At 38.1% G+C, this 23,448-nt stretch overlaps 1 protein-coding gene across 1 annotated transcript in view; it reads right to left on the bottom strand.

Annotated features, from left to right (window-relative positions):
- The window catches only part of ZNHIT6 (zinc finger HIT-type containing 6), a 32,528-nt gene that overhangs the window by 6,000 nt on the left and 3,080 nt on the right, over positions 1–23,448 (bottom strand). Inside the window, exons 6-9 of the mRNA XM_068199172.1 lie at positions 23,118–23,221; positions 15,151–15,219; positions 14,290–14,370; positions 13,708–13,788 (exon numbers count right to left, since the gene is read on the bottom strand). Of these exons, the coding sequence (XP_068055273.1) occupies positions 13,708–13,788; positions 14,290–14,370; positions 15,151–15,219; positions 23,118–23,221 (335 nt within the window). The remainder of the gene's footprint in view (positions 1–13,707; positions 13,789–14,289; positions 14,371–15,150; positions 15,220–23,117; positions 23,222–23,448) is intronic.

Below are 23,448 nucleotides of genomic sequence, written 5' to 3'. Positions count from 1 at the left end.
TGAAAGCAGGTACACAACAAATGATTACACAGTAATGAAAAGTAAACTGAGCATCCTCTCCACAATTACTTTCTCAAACTGTAGTGCGCTCTCCCAGCTCTTTAACTATAAACCTGGACATGGGATTTTGTGGAAAGGAAGGGAAGTATTTCAAAGGTTTCTGAAAGAGGGACCTTGTTGCCTTCACTTACCATAACTGAGGCATCCAAAGGATGCTCTGATATTATTACGCTGCAATCTGAGTTATGCAACTTTCTGTATGCAGCATTATTAAATTATCAGTAAGCTAATGTATCAGCTAAGGGCAAATGAAGTTCAAAACAAAAATATACTACAGGCAGTATGTGGGGTATTTCCCATAGCTGCTCTACCTCCTCTGATCATTAACATATTATACAGTCGTGTTTTCTTTTGCCAAAACCAACATGGGATAGGTGAAGGAAATTATATACTTCATGATTTACAATAAAGTGTTATTAAAAGCAGTACACTGAGAGTCAGCACACAAGAAGAATATTGGAGGTAAACCAGGAATTGAATTCCTGGGATTTAAGGGAAGCTTAGTTTGAGCAAAAATTCTTTCATATTCAACTTCAAATCATCATGAAAATATTTGGTTTCATGTTTCTCTCAAGCCAGAGTAATTATGACCTCTTTTTACTGAAACCCTTGAAAAGGGATAACAGTACATTACATGTCTTACTGAATGCATTCATAAGTTGTGGATTAACACACATGAACAGAAACATATTTACTGCTTTATTTACAGTACTCTAAATGCAAAGTATGGCAATACCTTTCCTTTGGCAAGGAGCTCAACACATTCCTTTCTGGTTAAGCAAACATTTACCACCAAGAGGCTAAAGTAATTCACATGCCACAATACACTTTCCATTATCTCATATTTTAGACAAAACATCTTTAGCGTCCAGCTTGGCATAAGATAAAACATTTGTACTTAAAACTATTTTATGATAGTAAATTACTGAAGTGTTAGATCACTGAGTCAGAGCTTTATCTTTTTTTGTTGAAGTAAATTTTATTGGTTGACAGTGACAGGAAAAACATCTAAATTTTTAGTCCCTAATGCGGGCCGTAAACTTCAGGAAGAATGTAACAAAGGAGCTTAATGCTTCTCTTATTTAAACTTGTCTGTTACTGTATATATTACCCAAAAGACCTAAGTCTACCACATTTTCTACTTCATACACAAGTGCAAGTTGAGGCTTTCTGCTAATCCACCTGTCAGACTCTTCCTTGACTGTGCATTCTTAACAGATCTCAAAATAAAACTATTATTCGTCGCATCAATTCCGAAGTCTGCTAAAGAACAGCTCCTGAACAAGACTGATTTTTCAGGCTATCTCAGAAAGATAAGGTCATGATAAAAACCTTCCCAATTTCATCCCAGAACTAGAACAAAGTCATACATCAGAGGGTCAGAGGGTGAACAACAGAGACCGATGGGCAAAAGAAAACTGCCCTGTAGGGTTTAACCAGAAGCCTACACACATACACACACGCACACTTCTAATTTTTACTTATGAAAAGGCTAGACCTGTTTAGAGAAAAATGAAATTAAATAGCATTTTTTACAAGTCTTGTAATTTCCTGTAGTCATTATTCACCAGGATGAGCTGAGGATGTAGAGCAACACTGGCATAGCAGGCCCTTCCACGTATGTGCAGCAAATTGGTCTCACCACAAGCAGGACATAGGATAAGGAGAACATCACAATCAGATATTACCAGATAGCCTTTTATCTCCATTTTTACCCACTAGCTTTGTACCATTGGGATTGCATAGCCTGCATGAGAAGAACCCATAAGGAGCTGTAACCTTCTTCAAACCCATCCTTCACTGTGCACTTCAACTGACAACCCAGTAAAATGAAGAACAACCAGTGTAAATCTTATCCTTTCATACTCTTCCATACTCCAGGACCACCTGCAGGAACCAACTTAACTGAGGATGTCATCCTAAATGAGCTCCTTCAGCCCTTCATGCCAGGATGGATTTGAGATAAGCCTGGCTCCAAACTAACTGACCATGCCAACAAAACCATTGCCTTAACACCCACCTTCACATGTTTCTTTTAAACTCTCCCTCTGCTTTCTCTTTTCTCCCACTGTCCCATTCATGCAAATTGTCTGCACTATGTCTTCTTGATCCCTGTATTCAGCAGGACTTCTCTTTTCATGCTCCCTCTCCATCTTCTTTCCTTCCTGGTATTTACTTTCCACATATTTTCTCTTTCCCTTCCTTATGTTCCCTCAGCCTCCCTGAACAACACCCACTATCTAATAATACACATTGCTGATTATTTTCTTGCCCCGAGCAAAGCTTTATGCCCATGTCACAAAGCAATAAATAGGCCTGGATTTTTTCTTAATAAGAAATGACTCCATTTATAAGGACCACAAAGAGATGATCTTAGACAACCGCTTTTGATTTTAGCTGGAATGAAATAACAATAACTGCTTTTTGAAGAACCAAAATTAAGTAGAATTTGCCTGCTAGCAGGCAGTTTAAAAGCCTACAAAAATTGTGACAATTGAGAAAATTTAGCAAGATTCAGCAATCCACATCAGTTCCCATACAAGCTGTTATATCTGCTCTACTAACAGTTGTTACCTTTCACAAAATACTGAAATTAATGTGTCTCTGCACTTCTGATAGCATCTGTGAGTTTCAGCAAAGGCTCATTTCACTATCTATAGTTATTCCACCACCTTCCAGGAATTCAACAATTCAGTCTCCTAATCTGTCTCCCACAGGCAGGAATGCCACATTAGGTCACTGCATCACAACAAGTTCCCCTCAAATGGAGCCTGTGGCTATAATCGCAGTGGCGTAACTTGTCTCCATGAATTCAGACAGCAGGAAATTCCCTGCTGATCAGGTTTTCCTGAATGTCATCTACAGGAATTTTTTATTATTTAATAATAATAATAATAATAATAAAAAAATCTGCAATCTGAAATTAAAGATAAATTATAGCCATGTTATTTCTTTAGTTTGGTCTTCTATACACTGAAAAGAGAACAAACAAGTTTTAGCCATCTAAATAATTGTAAATATTACCAAAATGTGGATTTGTGTAATGACATTCATGATTTCCCTGTGAGAGTGATCAACTAAACTGCTTGCACGTATTTTACACAAAGATGACTCTTCTTCCTAGAACTGAGTGGAAACATCGAGGTATTTACTTGGCATAACTCAGATACAATAAATCACACTATCTATTTTGGGCCCAGTCCTAAAAATCCACAACCAAGCTTACACTAACGTATGGGAAGAGAAAAGGATTTTTTTTCACCAGACCAAAGAGGGTAGCATTTCCTAGGTAACTGCATATGCCTAGAAGGGGGCAAAGACTGGGTACAGCATTTAAAGTCTCTCCCAAGCACTCATTCTGAAGTGCTGCAGTACTGCAAAGATAATAACTAACAGATGGACTTTCATTCCTAAGTGGTGAATAACCTCTTCGTGTGGTTATGATTTGGTGAACATCGAAGTAGGGAAATGCTCTCTTCAATTCACTCTTGTTTATACTTCTTTTCCTGGTCTGGGACATCCATAATTTGCCTCAAAAGATGTTCATTAGCTTCTCCTCCATACTCCTGATACCTGCATAACTTAATCAATACCAGTACAGACCAGATGCCTGGCCAAACCCTTTTCACGTCAAATCCCTATCTCAAGCAACATTTCCATGAAGAACGTGCTTTTTCTGGGGGAAAAAAAAAAAAAAAAAGAAAATCAGGACACAAAAGGTTCTCTTATCAATCATTTGGACTACAAGTCCTGCTAGGAACCAACTGAAAAAGTACAGGAAGAAAAGTTGCCAGCATAGCAGGAAAGCATCTTGGACATCATCACCATCTCCTAACTACTCCTACATTCACAGAGCACATAAAGGCACGGCCAATTAACGAGACAACTATGGAGCTGTTCCTTTTCCTTGTCATATTTTAGCCATAGTTCATCCTCAAACAATGACTATATTAAGACAAGCTGTAACAATCCAAGGTCTCTTCTCTTTCATGGGCTAAGAAATCTAAGAACTGTTGCAAAATTAAGTGTAAAATGAGGAAAATAAAAACTGAACTCACAATCCCCCTTTTACGACAAACATATTTCAGGCAGTTTAAACATCCTGCAAGAAAAAAAGTAACACCCAGGTGAAGATAGCAGGAACAACACTTGTCACCTAAATTGACACAGTAGTAGATGTCCAGAAAAACTCACTGGTGTGTTCACTTCTACCCTAGAAAATATACAGAACAGTTAATAGAGACAGAAGCAAAGTAAGAGTACAAGTATGTCACCATAGAAGCACAAAGGCTGTCCTTGTTTAAGCCTCTTGAGAATGAGGCAATTGCACAAAGGAAGAAAAGCACAGTAAAAGTTGTTTAATGGCAGTAATGGAAAAATATATCAATTGAAGGCAAAACCCATTAAGCAGATAAGGCAATTGCTTCAACAATTTAGTGGACTGAGCTTTAAGAGTGATGTGGTAAAAGGATTCAGGATCACAGTAATGATCTAAAGATTAACTGAAGTACAGAACATTCTGCATCTTTTAGTTATAAAACAAAGTACAATAAAACAAAAGGAAAATGTGAAACCAGCAAATGTCAGTTTCTTGCATTTGGCAGAATTTGGTGCAAAGAATACAGAAATAAAGTGATACGGAATTTCAAGAATGCAAATACTTTCCCCATCTCATAAGACATAATGAAAAAAAAGAACAAAAATCCGGCAGCAAGTGAAGATGTTATAATTCAAGTGCATCACAGCAATAGGTCTTTACACACAAGGGAATTTACTTACTTTGTGGGGCCAGGCAGCTTCATGAACTGCCCAAAAGCTCAGTGTTTACAACCCTTTAAATATTATAGAGCTGACATCTGAAAAAAATGTAAACTACAATCATGTAAGGCCACTGCATGACTTAGATAAAGAAACAAAACAGCCTGAGTTAACACTAGCCAGAAAACTTATTGTGAATATGAAATTTTCATATTTCACAAGGGAAAAGTTCTGATTAATAAGACAGCGAGTTGGCTGCTGCAGATGATTCCTTTAAGTTTCAAAAACTGAAAAGGTATCAGTGGCATATTTAGTACCAGTAAAAGCCATGCATGGTTCCCCAAAAATGCAGAGAAGTCAAAATATGAAACTTGTATCACTAATACAATACTGCATGGTCACAGGGAAAAAGCCAATGTGGTAAATCTACTTAAATGACAGCATACTGACACACAGACCCATGAAACCTAACTGTAAATAATTTTAGAGGTGTAAGGTGTACCAAGAGATGAAATGAGAAACACTTCAAGTTCAGAAAACTAATACAACAAATCTCATTTGACAAATTAATGCAAGCAAGCAGTACACTGCTAAAATAAACAAATACAAAACTGATGATGAAGCAGTCACTGTAAATTGGAAATACTTTTGTTATTATGCTTGGGTTAATCTCATGAACCTCCACTTCAAGAAGAATTGATCCTTCTCTAATTTTGAATCCCTGAATAGCAAGTATGAACTTCCAAATTTAGCTTATATGGAGAGAGTCTAAATACCTTTAACACTCTGTATTGAATGGTGGAAATATATTCACAAATTTTATACTCATTTTCATGGGAATCACAGTATCATAAACATTCCATTGAGGTAACAGGTTACCAATGCTTTACAATGAAAAGGAAAAGCTATGAAGTAAAGAAAACAAATTATTCTCTTGAGAAACAAGCAGGAAAGTCAATTCCCTACTTGGCAATGTTGAAACAATCACAGCCCTAGCTCACTTCCGTCAAAAGAGAGAGGAAAAAAAAGAGGGATTCCCTTTTGGCAGGATGAGGAGGAAATAACAGGTTTTCACCTTCCTGACAAGAACATGAAGAAGTTGTCCTCTCCTCTGTCTCTTTAAAAACATTTATGGCTATGCTGCCATGTTTTCACAGTGCTGCAGATTCCAAGTTCAGCCTATCACTTCAACAGTCCAGGGCAGAGTTTGTATCTTTGCTTGTAGAAGCCTTTTCAGCCTTTCCATGCTCCTGGTCCCTGAAATTTAGGAACTATGCTAACTTTAAGTCATCATCTCACTGTTTTTTTCTTCCAAGAAACCAGCAGCAAATCCTCTTTTTCCTTCACAAGAATATTTTAACAGCAAGTTAAATTAACAGAGTTGAATTAAGCCCCTCAATAGATCTCACAACTCTTATTCTACAGTGGAATAGGGCAGAGTTTGAATGTCACTTTGGCTCTACAGCTCATTTTCACCAGCTCCTTCCCTCAGCCAGGGAGCTACCAATTATTCAACAGGGCTTTTCCAACTATAGAATTTTCTTGAATTTCATAGCCTGTTTTCCTGCCTTCAAGTCTGCCTTATAAGTGCATGCTACACAGCAGATGAACTTGCATGAAGACTTTTTCCATACTATACATGTTACCTAGGCACATGCAAATAGGGGAGTTCCCCTCTGTTCTCCAGTAGAAATGGTAGGCTGGAGCAAACTGCAAGATTTGTTCTTGAAACAGTCTTCTCTAGCTGCACATTCTAAGAGAGGACAGAAAATCTGCCTGTGCATGTGCTGGGTAGGTTGCTCCTATGCCTTAAACCCAGACACGATGAGACAGGAGGATATTGTGTACAGTTTTTCTGTTTTAGAATTTGGGGTTTGACTACCTGCTTTGCAAGCATGAAGTGTCTGGGGTCTTCTATAAGCACCACAGGCAGACCTGAACACCACTGCATGGCTGGACAGGTCAAACAACAGCTGAAACCAACCATAATGCTTTTACTGTTCTCTCATCCTCCACCTCTTTACTTACATATTCCTGCTCTGCAAGTTGACTGGATTTAACTTGCTGTACTATAGACAGCAGAATTTTGGAGTGGTGGTTATGATTTCAAATAAATCTTTGTGCAATAAATGTCTCAGTCAGCAACTCTCTAGCTGGGACACTCAAGAAACCCTAATGCAATACCATTAATTATAAAACAGTTCATCCAAAAGAATTCAGCATGGATTACAAAACACTGGATTGTTACTTTAAAAAAAACAGGCGTCTACTGGTTCATAAAGGAATCCCTTTCAAGAAAAAATGATTGCACAAGAGAGTAAGATGGACAAATTCTGGGTTTTTTTGAAATCATCCCAAAAATCTTTGAAAGGTCAAGTAATTGTAGTCAGACATCACAAACATTTAACTATGCATGCTAAGGATTCTGACCATGCACACTTACTATACTCAGCAATGAGTAGTTTTTTTGCTTACCATCTCTGTTGTGTAACAGAGATTTCACTGAAAAATATAAGTAGCTAGGAAGGAAAGTGACTGTTTTTTACAGTAAAAGCTGTGTAACCTGGCATCTGCTGCTCTGCATTGCTTTTGTCAGCAGAGAGACTGATGTTCAGATAAAGAAGGAGCATGTGAAAAATGACACTGAAACCGCTGCAGTAACAAACTAGGAAGTCTGAAATGACCTGCAGGAAAATGTAAGGAAGTAAAGGAAGTATTCAGCAAGAAAAGCAAGAAGTTTTAATTCAAAAAATCCCACAAACCAAAATTCAGCATTCTGGGGGAAAAACAGCAGCAAATTTAAATACACAGGAGTGCTGTGTTTAAGAAACAGACTACAGACCAAATTCTATTTCCCCTTGAACAGCACGAAGTCACCGGTGCCTGACTACAGTTGTGCAGAATGTGAAGAATGACTATTGTAAGCTGGCTCCCTGCTTTTGTAAAGCTGGCAGAGCTGCTTTTGTGCCAGCTGCTGCAAGCTACAGAGAAGTAATGAATTCTACTGTCAATCTTCTGGCATAGGTTAAAGCCAGCTTGGGGTCTGTTCGAACTCATGCCAAGGCCAGCAGTTCAGCCAAGGATTTGTATCCTTAATTCCTGTCTCATGTATATTGTCTACTACACAAATGTGAAAAGAAATTGCTTCCTAAGTAAGACTAGAGAATCATAAATAAAGCACACCACTTTTCAACATTTGCAGAAAATGCAAAGAAGAAATAATGCCTGAAATGTGCTAATTCTAGCACACTTGTTCTGCAAGATGAAGTCTCTTTTTAAAAGAAACTGAGTTATGTGTGAAAAGCAGAAAGCTAAGACTGTAAGTTCTCTTGGTTTCACATGAAGTTATTTACAAATGATAATGCAGAAGGAAGTGCCCAAGAAGAGAGAATGAAAAACTAAAGAAAACTTCAACAGCTCAATACTTGAAGCTACTGTCAATGTATTTCAATAACAGGGTTTTAAAAATAATCTTAAAGTAACTGACAAAATAAGTATCTAATAGACATTTTCAAAGATAAGGAAAGAAATACTCTAAATGCTACATTAAAAAATGTGGCTCTATTACATTTCTACTACTTTATGAATTCCAAGATAATTTTCCAAAAGTCTGTTGGCTTATTTGCCCATTCTAAGACAAAACGCTTCACCTTCCTAAATCTATTACTGTGACTACTGCGACCTACTGATGTGATCTAACCCATAGTTATTTAAAAACAATAGACTACAAAAGAAAATTCTCTTGGAGCACAGAGCTAAGTCATCCAAGGAAATAACTTTCATTTCTGCCAGCTGATCTTGAGACAAGGAAGTGATCCAAAACTACTAACATCATCCAGCCTTCTGGAAAGCAACTGAATTAAATCAGTTAAAGCAAAAGAAGTGTTCACCACCATAAAACAATGGCATTTAGTAGAGGAGAACCTCTGATACTTGTTTAGCATATTTTCTTCCCTGTGGTCCACAAGAATTAAGTGCCAAACATGCCATTATTCTCATGTGCCCCAGCCAGTGCCACCACAGACAGTTAAGAAGCCTCTTGATGTTGGAACTGGCACAAAAATCCTTTTGGTATTTTTTTCTTTCTGAGTAATTGAAGCATGAGCTACACCAGTGCCACTGATACAGAAAATTCTACAACTGATTCTGTATCCATCCCTGTATGATGTGGCAGTTTTATAGCAGGAAAGTGGCACGATATAGTCCGGTACACTTCTGTACTCCAGCTCCTTCATGGATTTGGTCTACTGAAAGCAGTGGCCTTTGCAAAGCTCTTAAAGCCAACCAGAATGTATTTCCCAGGCACCTAAATATTCTGCCAGTGCATACTCCGAACTTCAAATCCCCAAAAAGATTTCTGCAACAACTTATTCTGAAACAGTGCTCACTTGCTACTCTGAATAGGCCGAAAAAGAACATTACTATATAAAAGACCTAACACTGATGTTTAAGAAAGCATTATTTTTCAATCCTATTAAATCCTGTGCATGTGATTAAAGTGTCAACTATCTAAACTAGATTCATGAAAGATGTTACTGAACCCCGTAAAAGAAATATTCAATTGTTGTGATTTAACCTCATTTAGATTTATTTGTCTCTGAAGGTATCTACTGCAAATTAAGTTTAAGTTGCAGTTATTTCTCTTATAGAGAAATAACTTATATATAATAACTCTTACATATTTCTCTTATGACAAGGCTGAGTAAATGAATTTCTCATTAAGTATCTGCAGTTACAAAACAACCTAACTCTGACTACTAATTTACTATTAAAAAAGACCAAGGATCTTTTTGAATTTGGAAGGGCTGGTTGCTGTTTTGGTTTAGTTTTTTGTTACACAAAGCCTGATAAGGCTATTCTCGGGAAAATGAGAAGGTGTATTTCCCAAACCACACTGTGTAATTTGGCTGTTGCACCTCTCCTTTCCTTACTGGAAAAAGCAATACTCTTACCATATGAAGTCACTTTGAAGGCATCCCAAATAAAGGTCTGAAGACAGTCAGGACACTAATTTATCCTGAAGAAAGAAAATACTACTTTATGAAAGAATGTAGACTATAAAAATCATCCAAGAGGCAGAAGTTAAATCTTTCTTGGAATAGTTACAGCCGAGGAGAGAATGGACACCAACACTAACTAAATATTGCATAACAGGTGATCGAAGCAAGCAGTTCCAAATGGAAAACTATTCTGACCCATTCAAAGGGTCAAAGATTTTTTTGAAACTTCATTTAAAACCAAAAGGTTTTAAACGAAGCAGAGAGTTACGTAATGCTTGTTTTTTCAAACCCTCCTTTGCAAGATTCCTCATGAAGTAAGTGTAGCAAATGAGAAGATAAACCAAGTGTAAGTAAGAGTTACAGGTAAAGCTGAGAAGACATGAGGAGAAATTATGCTTTAGGTTACTCCAATTAATTGTGGAGTGCTACCAATTCATACTGAAAGCAGTTCTTACAAGCTGCTTTTAGAGAAGACAGAAATAAGAACTTATCATGAAGTTTTCTAAGAATGGTCACCACTGATGGTGAAAGACATAGCAAGAAGAAAGCAAGGACTGTGTTAGGCAGCTATCCATGATATCTGCACACCGGTGGCTTTCTGAAGTTCCACAGAACTCCTGTGAGAAAGCAGAAATCAGTACTTCATGGCTAATTTATATTTCTGGAGAAAGAAAAAATAAAACCCCAAAAATTTAAAGCATTCTACAGAGGACCTTCAAACTAAAAGGATGAGTTGCTTTGAAACACAGAAAAGAGCCAAAACTAAACCACGAACTCCTGTTTCATAAACAGTTGCAGGAAATACTAAAATCCTTCTGTAACATACTTATCTTAAAACTAGAAGACTAACATTTCATAATCCTGCTTAGATGCTCTGTGAAACACCACTGCACTGCCTCAATAATGCAAAATTGTAACTACGAAAAGGATTTTTTCCAGAAGGTTCTGCTAAGCCTAAAACCAACATCTGACGTAATAACATATGTTTACAAGTTTTCTATAATCTAGTGCTTGTGGAGAAGAAATTTTTTTGGTGGGTACAGGAGTTGTAGATAACAAAACATTACTGTAGACTTATATGTATCAGTAGTCTACACCAATCCTACTCCTTCAGTCTGCCCACAAAGTGATGGAAGAGCATTTTGCCAACAGGAATATACAGCCTAAAATCACACAGAACGAGGAGGCACAGGAGTTAACCAGCAGTTAATGTTTCCCACTGTTAAAGAAACACAGATAAAGAAAGGTGAGAGAGCTCTGTCTTCACTCAGTTTTTGATCCATAGGGAAGAACACTAAGCAGCAAGCTGGTCCTGCTTCTACCACAAGTACTTCCACTGCAATTCCAGCTATTGATTCACAGAGTACGAACCAATACCCTCCAATTAACTTAGGGACATGGAACCAAAAGGACAAAATATCAAAACAAATTCTCTCTCTACTTATCTGTAATGCAACTACAGTAAAAATCTGAGTTCCCTCACAGAGCCTTTGTCACAACTGCTCTGAGTGCCTGCTGCCACAGACACAGCTTATGTTGACAGAAGTGACTTTATGCTGACATAGCTGTCCACCATTTCAAACAAACTTTGTTCTTTCCTTTCAGAGGAGGAACTTTTTTTCCAGTATGCTGTTTCCTTGACCTGTCTGCACCACCCCAGCTGGGCCTGCTCCACCAACTTATATGAAGAGATTCACATAATTTCCAAGTGAGGAACTGCAATTCTCAAGTCAAGATACACTTCTATTTTATCTTTCTACTGGTTTTCCTGTACATTAGACTTTACATCCACTAAGAGAGGAAAATACCAATTACTCCAAACTCATTATCAACCAACACAGGCTGATTCTGGGAATACAGATGATTCTCAGACTTGAGAATATTTAGGTTAATTTAATTTAATGAAAAAGAATTCCTGCTCAAATCTGTGACATAAGGAAACGCTACAGATACTTCAGAAAAGGAAATGGTTAAGTAATGAAAAAGTAATGAGCACATGAGACAGTCTGCTTCTATGTTAAACCGGTTTCTTTTCCAAACCTTCTACACAGCTGTTAAATAAACAACTTTTCCTTCTTTCTTAAAAAAGAAAGTGTGAAATACCACTGGTTACACTGTCAAGGTCTTTTCAGTTCCTCACACCACTCTACCAGCAAGTAGGCTGGAAGGCACAAGAAGCTGGGAAAAGACACAGCAAGGATAGCTGATCCCAACCGGCCAAAGGGATATTTGATACTGTATCACACATGGTCAATATTAAAGGCAAATAAAATAAATTAAAGGAAAAGCTGGCTGGGGGCTGCTGTTTCGGGACTGGCTGGACACTGGTCAGTGGAGGGCAAGCAACTTCACTGGGCATCACTTGTTTTGTATATTCAAATTTTTTTTATCATTGCTCATCCTTTCCTTTTTTGTCCTATTAAACCATCTTTATCTCAATACAAGAATTTCAATTTTTACTTTCTCAATCTCTTCCCCATCCCTTTCTGGGGATGTGGGGTGTTGTGTGAGTAACTGAGTTGTCTTTAGCTAGGTTAAAACATGACATCCAGTCAACAGGGACCTCCGCAGACCCTAAGGCTTTTAATACATGATCAAGAGGGGTCTTGCCATAACATCCAATATCTCTTTCAGTACTCTGGGATGAAACCCATCAGGATTCATGGGCTTCTGAATATTCAGCTGAAACAGCTGGTCCCTTACAATTTCAGTGTCCACAAATGAGAATTCACTATTCCCACACTTACAACACTCAGACACAGGGTACTGGGCAGCCCAAAGCCTTTCATATTTTCTCCCTGCATATAAGAACCAGGGCTCTGTATCTTCAAATTCACTTAAAAACAACAGGTTTCTAGCTGGCAATTCTGATGGCAAATGTTACAGCCATATATCAAATAAGGATTGCAAAGAGAAAAAAAAAATCAATCAAAATCATTAAGAATTGGCACTTGAATTTGAATTGAAAAGTACATTACACATTTTTTAATATTACTGGGAAAAATCCCCAGCATAAACTGGAAGCTAAATTACAGCTAAAATTCTTACAATATATCCTTATTTCCCCCTTAGAAATAATGTATCATATTTTAAGGAAGCATATTATTTATATTTGTTACATTTGAAGACAAGAATGTAATTTCAGATGCCTAACTGGGAACCACTGGTGAACCACAGTAAGTTGTGCTACTAAGCTGATACATATCCTTTTCAGTAACAATGACAACAGGGTGGAGTGTTCAGAATGGTATTTATACTAGCAAAAAATATTTCTTTGAAGCTCAATTTTTAAGTTCAAGATTACTGTCTGTTCTGAAAACAAAGAAAACAATTCTGCACAAGTCTGAATTCTGAAGACATAAAAGCCCACACCCAGAAATATGGTAACATGAAGAGTGATGTGCAAGTAACTTTGAGAAAAATGTGTAATTTCAAATGCAGTGACTGGATTGTGATAAACACATAATTTTTGCCGCACTAATTTAAAAAATAACTCTCCTTGATCATCACTTCAACTCCCTCTGGGAGGTTAACATATCCACAGCATAACTTCCAGAAAGAAATGGATGTATGCATTTCTGTGGGTCAATACAGTTATTTAGCATTTTAACACAAACCTGTGCCCTGTTACATTGGCATGGACTGCTGCTGAAGCAGTTTAGGTACAGGCACACTCACTCAGTAATTGCACTGAAATGTCAATGCTGACATATTAAAAGACAAAGAATCAGCATTTTTGCCAAATCCTTTTTATATCCATTTGTAATTACTCACTGAAGTTTAATCCATGAGATTATGTAATCTCCAACTGTAATATTAAGGACTAAGAAACATATTAAATCTTCTTGGTATTTTAATTAGTAAGCACATAAACTGAGAACCACCTTACCTGATAGAGTTTCGGCTCCTGTTTTCTATTTTCATTAAAATTCGTACATCTGATTGAGGAGATGCTGTATAGATTTTTAATCTGAAAAGAAAGTCGTAAAGATGCAGAAGTGATGTACAATGACTTTTCTACCTGTGATCCATATGAGACTGATCTCTTATGCATGTCAACAGCCAAAATAATGTATTTTTTTAATTAAAACAATAATTCGTCACATATTAGGTGTTTTCTATAATGAGGGTTGCAATTATTAGCATGTGTTTCTAATTATTCTGAAGGTTTACTGTCACCTCCACTGAAGTTAATTACTACATTTTTCAGAATTACAGTTGTTTTATTTAGTCTTTACGCCGTGAGTCAGTTTCCTAAATTTTTGCTGGTTTAAATTTGGTGGCTGGACACCAGGGTTAGTTGGTTGGTGAATGTTAGGATGGTTTTTGTCACAGGAATTAAAGATGTACTGCTGACTGAGAACACAGCTCTGCAAGCTGATAGTGCAGCTAATTTAAGCCATGTATTCAGAATCATTCCCTTTTATTAGTGCATTAGATCAACTAGGCAGGAAACTTACTGAATACACACCTTTGACAAACTACAGGATCTGACTCCACTGGATCAATGTATGGCTTGAGGATATCAGCAAGTGTTTTATCGTCAGGCACCCTTTCAGCAAAGATAAAAATCAAGCATGTGAGACATCCTTCATCATGTACACAAATATCTATTGTGAGTCACCTGGAGGAAGCTGGATATTAGCATGCTACAGTGGCACAGCTGAGTAGTTTATGGGAGGATCATAAATGTGTATCAATACTGCACAGATATGGGTAGCTTTATCTCAGTTTCAGCCCTGGGATTTCACAGGCACTTATGAGGAGTAAACAGATGCATATCTCTAGTTTCTAACCCTGTGAAAGAAACATGCTGTTCCTGCAGCCCTAGGAGCAGACAAGCACATAATTCTCATCTCCCTTCAGGCTAGGAAAAAAGGAGAAACATTTGTCAATAAAACTTTACTTTTTGCCTTTTCAAAACATGTTTGTGGACTTTCTTATAAAGCAAACGTTTCACCCTGTATGAAGGTCAGCGCCAGAGTGCAGGTGAGGAGGGGCTGCAAATTGTGCTGAACATCTGCTCCATGAGAAGAGAGTATGTCAGGTGGAGGGGTATTACTATTATGAATATACAGACTCTCTATTTACACAGAGAAAAGAACTAACATACATTAGGCCTGATTTGAAAAGTCTGCTAGCTTTCAGAGAGAAAAGCACTACACAATTTTCAATATTTTTTAGATTGAAATGCCCTTTTATTTAAGACTAAAATTAATACCTGAGTTTACCTTGTATAACAGAACTTGGTAAGAACTGATCAAAATATTTTGCAGTTCAACTACAGCAGATTAATTTAAACGTTATAAAAATATTTTTTACAGTTCTATACCCTTTTAAAGTGTATTCAGCATGACAGTGAGGAAATATGAGCTTCAAATGCCAGTAGAACTTGTTCTCCCTGGAAACAAAAAGAAATGCATATTCTTAGGCTTAGTTGGTAACAACTACCTTTTTTTTTCTGTGATAAAGCTTGGCAACCTACAGCATAGGTGCAGAAGAAAATACATGGCTAAGATTTTGAATGGCTTCAAAGAGTAAAAGGGGCATGCAGAGAAACTGAGATGTCCTTTGAAAGATGAAATGCTCCCACATCCTGCTCAATTTCAAATCTTCATGGAATGAAAATCTGTTCCTTACAAATATAGTAAGATATCACCAATTAACTGATCAACAGTATTTCACATTTTAAAAGTGAGTATATTCCAGCTGCCCTTTAATTTCAGAAAAGGAAACTGCTTTTTAGCATATCACCCAGGACAGATTACCAAACCTCTACAACAATAATAGCAAGAGTCCCAGGTGAGGCTAGGTCCTACAGAACACAGGGGACTCAACATTTTCCAGCAATATAGCCTCAACAGAAAATATGTCATGGCCAGGGAAGGAAGCTGCCTTCTATCCATGACATAACACGGATAGGAGAAGTTAGAAAGAACAAACATTTTACAGAAAGATCATAAAACTTCTGGTAGAGACCAAGTGATGTCACATTCCTTTCTTCTATATGTTAGTTCTTATTTTTAAGACCCACCTCCCCTTTGGTGCTAGCATAAGTAATACCTGAGAACAGAAGCTACTGAAGCATGGCTCGAGAGCAGCATCATCTCAGGCAGTACTTCTAGAGAATGCTTTGCTACATCAGGCAGTCTCTAGTTGCCTTTTTGCTCATTAGCAGAAAATCTGCAGAAACTTTTCTAAAAGAATTCCCTAAGAGAAAGCACAATCTAAAAGGTTCCTGGTCTTTTGCTCTGGTTCAAAAATTCACACTCATGACAAACAGCAAAGATTTAAAAACCAGAGCTCAAACACCTGTGAAGCACAGGGACATCTAATGATGTCTTTTTTTTAACTACTTTTTAAAACATTATTAAGATGAATCACTGCATCCAGGAAAATCATCCTCAGTTATGCAAAGACTCTGGTCTACAATTAAAAGTAAACACGGTGTTGTTCCAACACGTTGTTTAATTTGTTTATCAGGCAAATGAAACATTATCCAGCAGGTTCTAGCTGGCTGCAGAGAGGAGTGTGCATGTATCCACTAGCAAAATAGTAAACTTAGTTGCTAAGATCAATTGACTGTGATATCAATTTGTAAATGCAAGCACTTTTTATAAATTGAGCTTATTAAACAACTAATTCCCTTACCTAGTTGTTCCTAGGAGAAAAGGGAGCTTTACAGCTGAACTATACTTTCTGGAGTATAAGTAAAAACAGATGCATTAGTATTTATCAAAAAAAGAGCAAGCAGGTACCCCCATCTCCAAGAAAGTAATAATTAGAATAAAACAAATTAATGAAGTCAAGGGTCCCCAGAGCAATGTGTGCCTCAGCAGAGTTGTGCAGCATGCCTTGTGATTTCTCCCTTCTTTCTGCTTATGTTTGTTAAAGAAGAGAATGAGAATGTGGAATTAGAGAACATCAGGTCTGGAAGAGGTAAGAAGATTGTACGGCCAGAGCTGGAGTGTAACACAGAAAACATTATTAATCATATAGCATATATATAACCACAATAACCATTGTATTTGGGCCCATGAATTTTATGCTTTTCTGCAGACTGGTGTGATAGTCTTAAATTACCAAATTGCAAAATGTTTTGAAATAACTCAAAACCATTGAGTGGAATTTTGGGAGTTTTTTGCAAGGTAAGTAAAACAAGGTTTTGCAATTCTTATCTTGACAGCTGAAGGAAGCACCAATGCTACCATACACACAGAGCAAACTGGAATATCAATAAGGTTATGTAACCACTTCAGTTCCCTTGTGATGCCTCTCAGACATGTTAATATCTGCCATTTAACACGGAATGGTGTTATTTCAAAGCACTTTACCAGGGAGACTAGTAAAAGTTAGTAAGCTTTAGACACAGAAATAGGGTCACCAAAATTAGCTGAAGGAAACACTTATGATGGGCACATTTATTAAAATGTTTATACGGACTGTTCAGATGAGGTATTTGTTCTATGTTATTAACTAACAAGAGGCTTGGTAGCATGTTTTCATTTAACTCGCCATCTTCCACAATTATTTCAAACAGGCCATTGTTCATCTATTCTAAGTGACCCTTTCTGTGACACTTTGACCTTTAAATCAAGACAGCCAAATCATGAGAGAGACAAACCATGACACAGCTCACAGAAACATGTACATGGCCCACAGGACTGTCTCTAACACAGGCACTTGAAACAGAAATGCTCCAAAAAGAACTTCTAGCTATCTGCTACCTGTTGCTAGTAACACTCTACATGTGTCTTTAAACGTTTGTCACACAGCACATCCTCATTTCACATGCAAGACTGATTCCCTGTGGGCTCACTGAGGCAGACTCAGCTCATCACTGCAGCTGTAAAATCAGCTTAGAGGATTGTTCTCAGACTTCCGCCCTCCCTGCTCCTTCCAGGCACAATCTAGTCTATAGAATAGTGCACAGAAAGTGAATCAGGGAAGCTGAAGTTAAAAAGCTCATTTCTCATCAAAAAGTTCCACTCTGAAAAAACAGACATGTTAATTTTTTTTCTCAGCAAACTAATACCATAACTGGCAATTAATGACTTTATCCCTCTTCAAAGTACTGATGTCTGGAAGTAAATGGCAAGCAGAAAGAGGCAAGAGAGTTAAGGAACAGGCTAGAAGGCAAGACAGATAGGCAAGAAAAAAAAGAAGCTTGGAACAGGAATAGCCTCATACTCTTCACTATAATGAAGTCTTGAAAAACAACCTGCTGGGTGCCTGTTATTGAAGTGAAGCCTCCCTCACCATCACTGATGTGTGCCCAGAGAACTTGATGTCAGCTGTAGATGCTATCAAGGCTGCTTAACAACAAGTTCTGATCAAAGTCAGATATCCTGGCTCCAGATCTCACTGACTTAATTTTCCATTATGGCTCACTGGGGTAGTATTTCCTTCAAATGCAACGGACATGTAGTGTTTTCATTTTCTAAATGAAAATGTCTAATTGAATAAGTCATCTGCACTGGGGTAACAGCTCACTCCATGAAGCATTCCATGCCACTCTGCTGCCATGGAATGCCCCTCCAACAGTGCCCCGGTTTTTTGGATACCAAGGCACTGACTACAAAACTACCAAACAGCAGAGACCTAGGCGAAGCACAAGCACATCAGTGATGTCAGTAAAAGCAGCATCATAGCCCATCCCTGCACTGCTTGGTTTCATCTCCTATTCTGGCTACTTCAGAAGCATGGAAATGGATCAGAGGGAAAAGGGGAGCCAAGCACCCCTCTCTTTGCATGAGATGTAGATGCAAAATATATTCAGGATTGCACAGGTTGTTTCACAACTACAGTTCAACAAAAAGTGACTATCTACCTTTCAGTTCTCCTAAAACTTCCAAGAATTTCCTTTGTTATCAACTGTAGTTGCCCCAGAACTACATGTAGATAATTTAAAAACTTTTCACAGCAACAATGGAAAGATTTTTACTTCTGATGTTACAAAGACAGCAGCAGTATATACAAAGTGGATGTCTCCTCCAGCTGGCTCTCAGAACAACTGCAAAAATTCTCACCACCTTTACAGTTACAGCAGTACCTTAAAAAATGCTCAAAAAACTGCGTAGACAGTACAGCTGCTGGGAATTAAAGGACTGATCTACAAAGGATTCTGGACTTGGATATACCTGTTAAGTGCCCTGGCAGATTTCTAGAAGTGTCTAATGTTTACATATTTCTTTAAAAATATATGAAATATCTCATAAAGCTTAATTTTCTTACCTAGGCTTCCTCTGAGCATTTCCTCTCAGTTTTGTCTAGAATGCAGTAGAACTGTTTTAAACATGTTTAGAAGGTGTTTTAAAATGTGTGTGTATATATATGCAAACTAAAATATTGACAAAAATTCTAAATTCATCACATCTTAAGTTATCAACTGCAGTTCTGGCTCTACAGAAGTATTTCACTGGCAGCCTGTCAAAGATAGTGATTCACTGATGATTCTGTTTCAATTTAGCAACTAGTATTCTTAAAGTATTAGTATACAGGATGTCTTATGTCAAAAGTGCAAATACTGTAGTATTTCCTGTCTCTTTCATTTTGAATTCATACAAGTGATTAAAAGGACATGAAGTTTAATGTCAGACCAGTTATCCTTTCATCTGACAATACCCAGTACTCTCTCAGAATGCACTGAAGTTTAATTGAAGTACTGGGCATTCAGCTCGTATAGTTTTGGATAATACTGACTTCCTTGACTTCCTTTAGCAACTTTAATTTCTTCTTCATGGGTCCAAGAAAGCAAGCAAACCTATGTACTAAGTAACAACTAAATTCAAGTTTAACAACTCCAGTGGTGTTATATTAAGTCAAAACCCAGCTCAGAAAACTCCTTGCTATATTCTCAAAATCAACACTTCAAACAATAATTTTAATTATCTCTACTTAGCTAAGGATTAGAGCTGACATTTTAGAACTTTCAGGTGTACTTCAAAGTGTAACAATAATGATCTCCTAAAAGAGATTATCCTAATCCCCTATTTCCACACTGTATTTTTTCTCACAATTACATCAAAGAGATGAGGTAATGTACAACTTCCTCCTCCCACATATATCCCTCTGACCAAATGCTCCCAGGTGCAAGCATGCCTGCTACAAGAGAGGTTTGTAGACCTCTGGCCCCTCTTGGTGGGGAGAAGAGGTAAAAAGGATTTTCTCTGGGAGATATGCTGTGAACAGATTGTGGAAGAAGCTGGCTGGGGATGTCTATGACAGTGCAAGCAGCAGGCAGGGCTGGAGTAGGGCAGCACAAGCTGCAGAGCTCAGGGAACTGCACTGCCCCATTTCTGTGTCTCACTACATCATCTCCTGCCAGGGAACAGGAGCCATGGACTTGCAAGCTCATTCCCCTCTTCCCATTTGACCTGCTGGCTGGAGCTTCCCAGTTGGTGCTCCTGCCCTCAGTTTCAGCCTGGCCTCACCCTCCACCCTTTTCCAGAGGCTTTCTATCCCAGCAATTCACCTCAGCAACTCCATGGAAGAATGTATCCAGTGGGAAACTCTCAGCTGTATTGAAAATAAGGGCACCACAGGAAATGTAGGGTGAAGCAGCACTTCAAAAATAATTTATGAATAAGAAGTCAGACACACCATGAGTTCACACTCTGGACTCAGACACTACTTTCTAATGACCCTCCATTACCTAAATATTCAATATTACACATCAGTTGAATCCATGTGTTGCCCAGCATTGGCACGTATGCTTTCACAACATCAGATTTAGCAAACAAACTCATGGAATCCAGGAAATGAAGAGTCTGGCTAACACATCGAAACAACACTGATGTGTCCTCCAGCGCTGGCACGGGCAGGGGATGACACAAGAATACATCTTGTACTTCCTAGTTTTGGACTACTCTCATTCCTGCCTTGTACTGCCCAACAGCTTGGCTTGCAGGGAGAGTGTCAAGAGGACATGGGAGAAGCCTGTTCTCAGTTTTCCACGCACAGATGTTGAGCAGCTTCCAGCCTCCACCCTCTGGAGCAATCTGTCCACAAATCTGACTGACAAACAGCATGAGAAGGGGCTCACATCTACAGGAGAGGGACACACCAGACCCTGATGCTGTCAGGTGCTAAGCCCATATAATGGATATATGACTGTCAGGTGCTAAGCCCATATAATGGATATATGGTTATTTGCACAGCTTTACCTCTTTTCAATGTGATATTCAACAAAATGTTATGGCTGTCATGAAGTCCCATGACACAGGTGCTAAATGCCTGATTATCACTGGTTTGACCAAACTTGATTCCTTAGAACCCATTTAAACAGAGCAGGCAGAACATACCATTTAAAAAAACAAAACCAAACAATCAAAACACCAAAAAACAATCAAACAAACAAAATATCCCCAAAACCTGGTGTTAATTTTTAATCTGCATCACTGAATTCTAATAGCCCACTGCTGTGTGAATAACAGTAGCAGCAATAGAGAGGAAATACATCCTTTGTGCAATAATCACTGAGCATATTCCATACCCTGGGACAGCATTTGCAAGAAAAGGACAGTGATTTCCTATGTCTTCAGGACAGATAACGTTATCAAGTCCTTTCTGGTGGGATGTAAAAGTTCCAGAAAAGCTACCATTCCACAGCAACAACAAAAGTTCCCCAGGACTTTATGAATGACACCAACCAGTAAGGCATTTTACCAGAAAGCCTGTGAAATATTTCCATGCCTATTTGCCAAGAAGTCACCTTCCTTGCCCCATTCGTAATTTGTCCTCAACATAAGCTACACTTCAGTGTGTATCCAAAAAAGCTTTCTAGAGGAAAAAGGAAACCGTACACGAAGCCAAATGTCTGTCAGTAGAGCACTGTACCATGTCCAGGATCTTCCTAACAGAGTCAAAGCTGCCTGTGTCTGTGCCCCTTCTGTCCTCTCACCTACTGACCCCAGCATTCCTGGGCTTCCTGCACTTGCTCTTGAGGGCTGCTCCTTACCCTGTACTTGTCAAGTGTGTTTATGTTGTTTTATACGTAACACTGAGGAAATTCCCCAATAAAGTGAAGCTCAGCTCTAAGCCTTCTTCCAGCATGAGATTAGTAAAAGGGATCTGCATAAGGTAGAGCATGCAGCCAAAGACAGGTAAGTCAGTGCAGAGGAAGACAACCTCTGCAAAGTCTGGGACTGGCCTGGTCTCTTCTGAAAGGAGACCTATAAATCTAGGGCAGAGGGAGGAGAAAACACCTCAGATATCCTTTCTTTCCATTGGTTCAGTCTGGGTTTTCTCTAACAGAACTGGTAAAATATGTAACTTTAAATTTATGCTTCTACATCTATTTGATGCCTAACTTCTGCTAAAATCTACTCTATGTGCAAAACCAAACCTGCCTGTGTTTTTCCCTAGAGCAGCCTACACGATCCAGGTGGGTGTGTTGAGCAGTTTCCAGGTGGGTTATTGCTCTGTCAGAGACAGACCTCTGGTGGCCAGCCAGAGACCGACACTGTTGAGTGCACAGCTCCCAGAACAGAGGGAAAACACATCCTGAAAACACAAACTGCCACCAAAACTGAGACCAAGAACAAAACAAGTAAAGGAGCCATCACAGGGATATGAGCCATCAGGGATGTCACTGCTGTGAGATGCTCAGAAGGCATTTGTATTTGACCCCAGTATACCACTGAGCTGGACTGTAGACCTGATTCCTGTCACAATGAAATACTTCGTAATTTCTTTCATTTTCACTGTGAAAATACTTTAAAATACAATCTCTGGATATCAGAGAAAAATCACAGACTGGATAAGGGAAGAAATATTTAGATTTTCCTTAGCCTGCTTCCTGAATTTCTATCTATCTGTCTGCACTTGTCTAAGTTGGGCTGTATCAAACATTCCTGTCCTCCAGCACAGCAACTCCCACCACAGAACGCAACTTGGGTACTGAAGCACCTCTTCAGGTTTGAAGTCAGCCTTTTCAGAGACAGGGATTTGTGCAAGCTTTCTACATCAATCAATCCTCTATCATAAAACCTTCAAAGAAGCATTTTCTTTTTCCAGCAAAAAACCTAAGTGTTAATTAAAAGAAAAGACCACAACAGCTCTGATCCTTTGTTTCATTACCCAGTGTTAGCATTTTTCAAAATAAAGCATGAAATATGTAAGCTGTTAAACCGAGCTCAAAGAACCTAAACAAAATGAAACATGAAAACATGAAATATTAAAAAGCTTTTGCAAAAAATGTGTATCTAACAGATTTTAAAGCAAGCATATTGGTATGAACTCAAATTCTCATCATTATATGCTCAAAATATTGCTGACTGTAACCAACTGAAGACTCACACGGAATTGAAGGTGGTAGAATTTTCTCTTCTTTTTGTAAATCCAATAGGCAGTGTTTTTAGCTCAATATTACACCCTCGAGCTTTGTTCCTCAAGCAGTATAACTGGCAAAAATATAATAAAAACATTTAAAAAAATCTGAATATATAAACCCCCTGAAAATTAAACAATAGAAGGCTGACAATTATGAGAATACTACAGAAAAGGCCATATTTAATGAAATACTCTACATGATTTAAAAAACCATCCTGAGTGAAAAAAATTAACTAAGCCTAGAAACTCTCTGAAACATTTTCATAAGTTTTTTTACTATTAAAAAAGAACATGCCAA

This window comes from Anomalospiza imberbis, chromosome 9 (genome assembly GCF_031753505.1).
Source record: "Anomalospiza imberbis isolate Cuckoo-Finch-1a 21T00152 chromosome 9, ASM3175350v1, whole genome shotgun sequence".
In the NCBI taxonomy this organism is placed as follows: domain Eukaryota; kingdom Metazoa; phylum Chordata; class Aves; order Passeriformes; family Viduidae; genus Anomalospiza; species Anomalospiza imberbis.
Note: the sequence above shows the minus strand (reverse complement) of the source record. Positions and strands in the feature narration are given on the sequence as shown.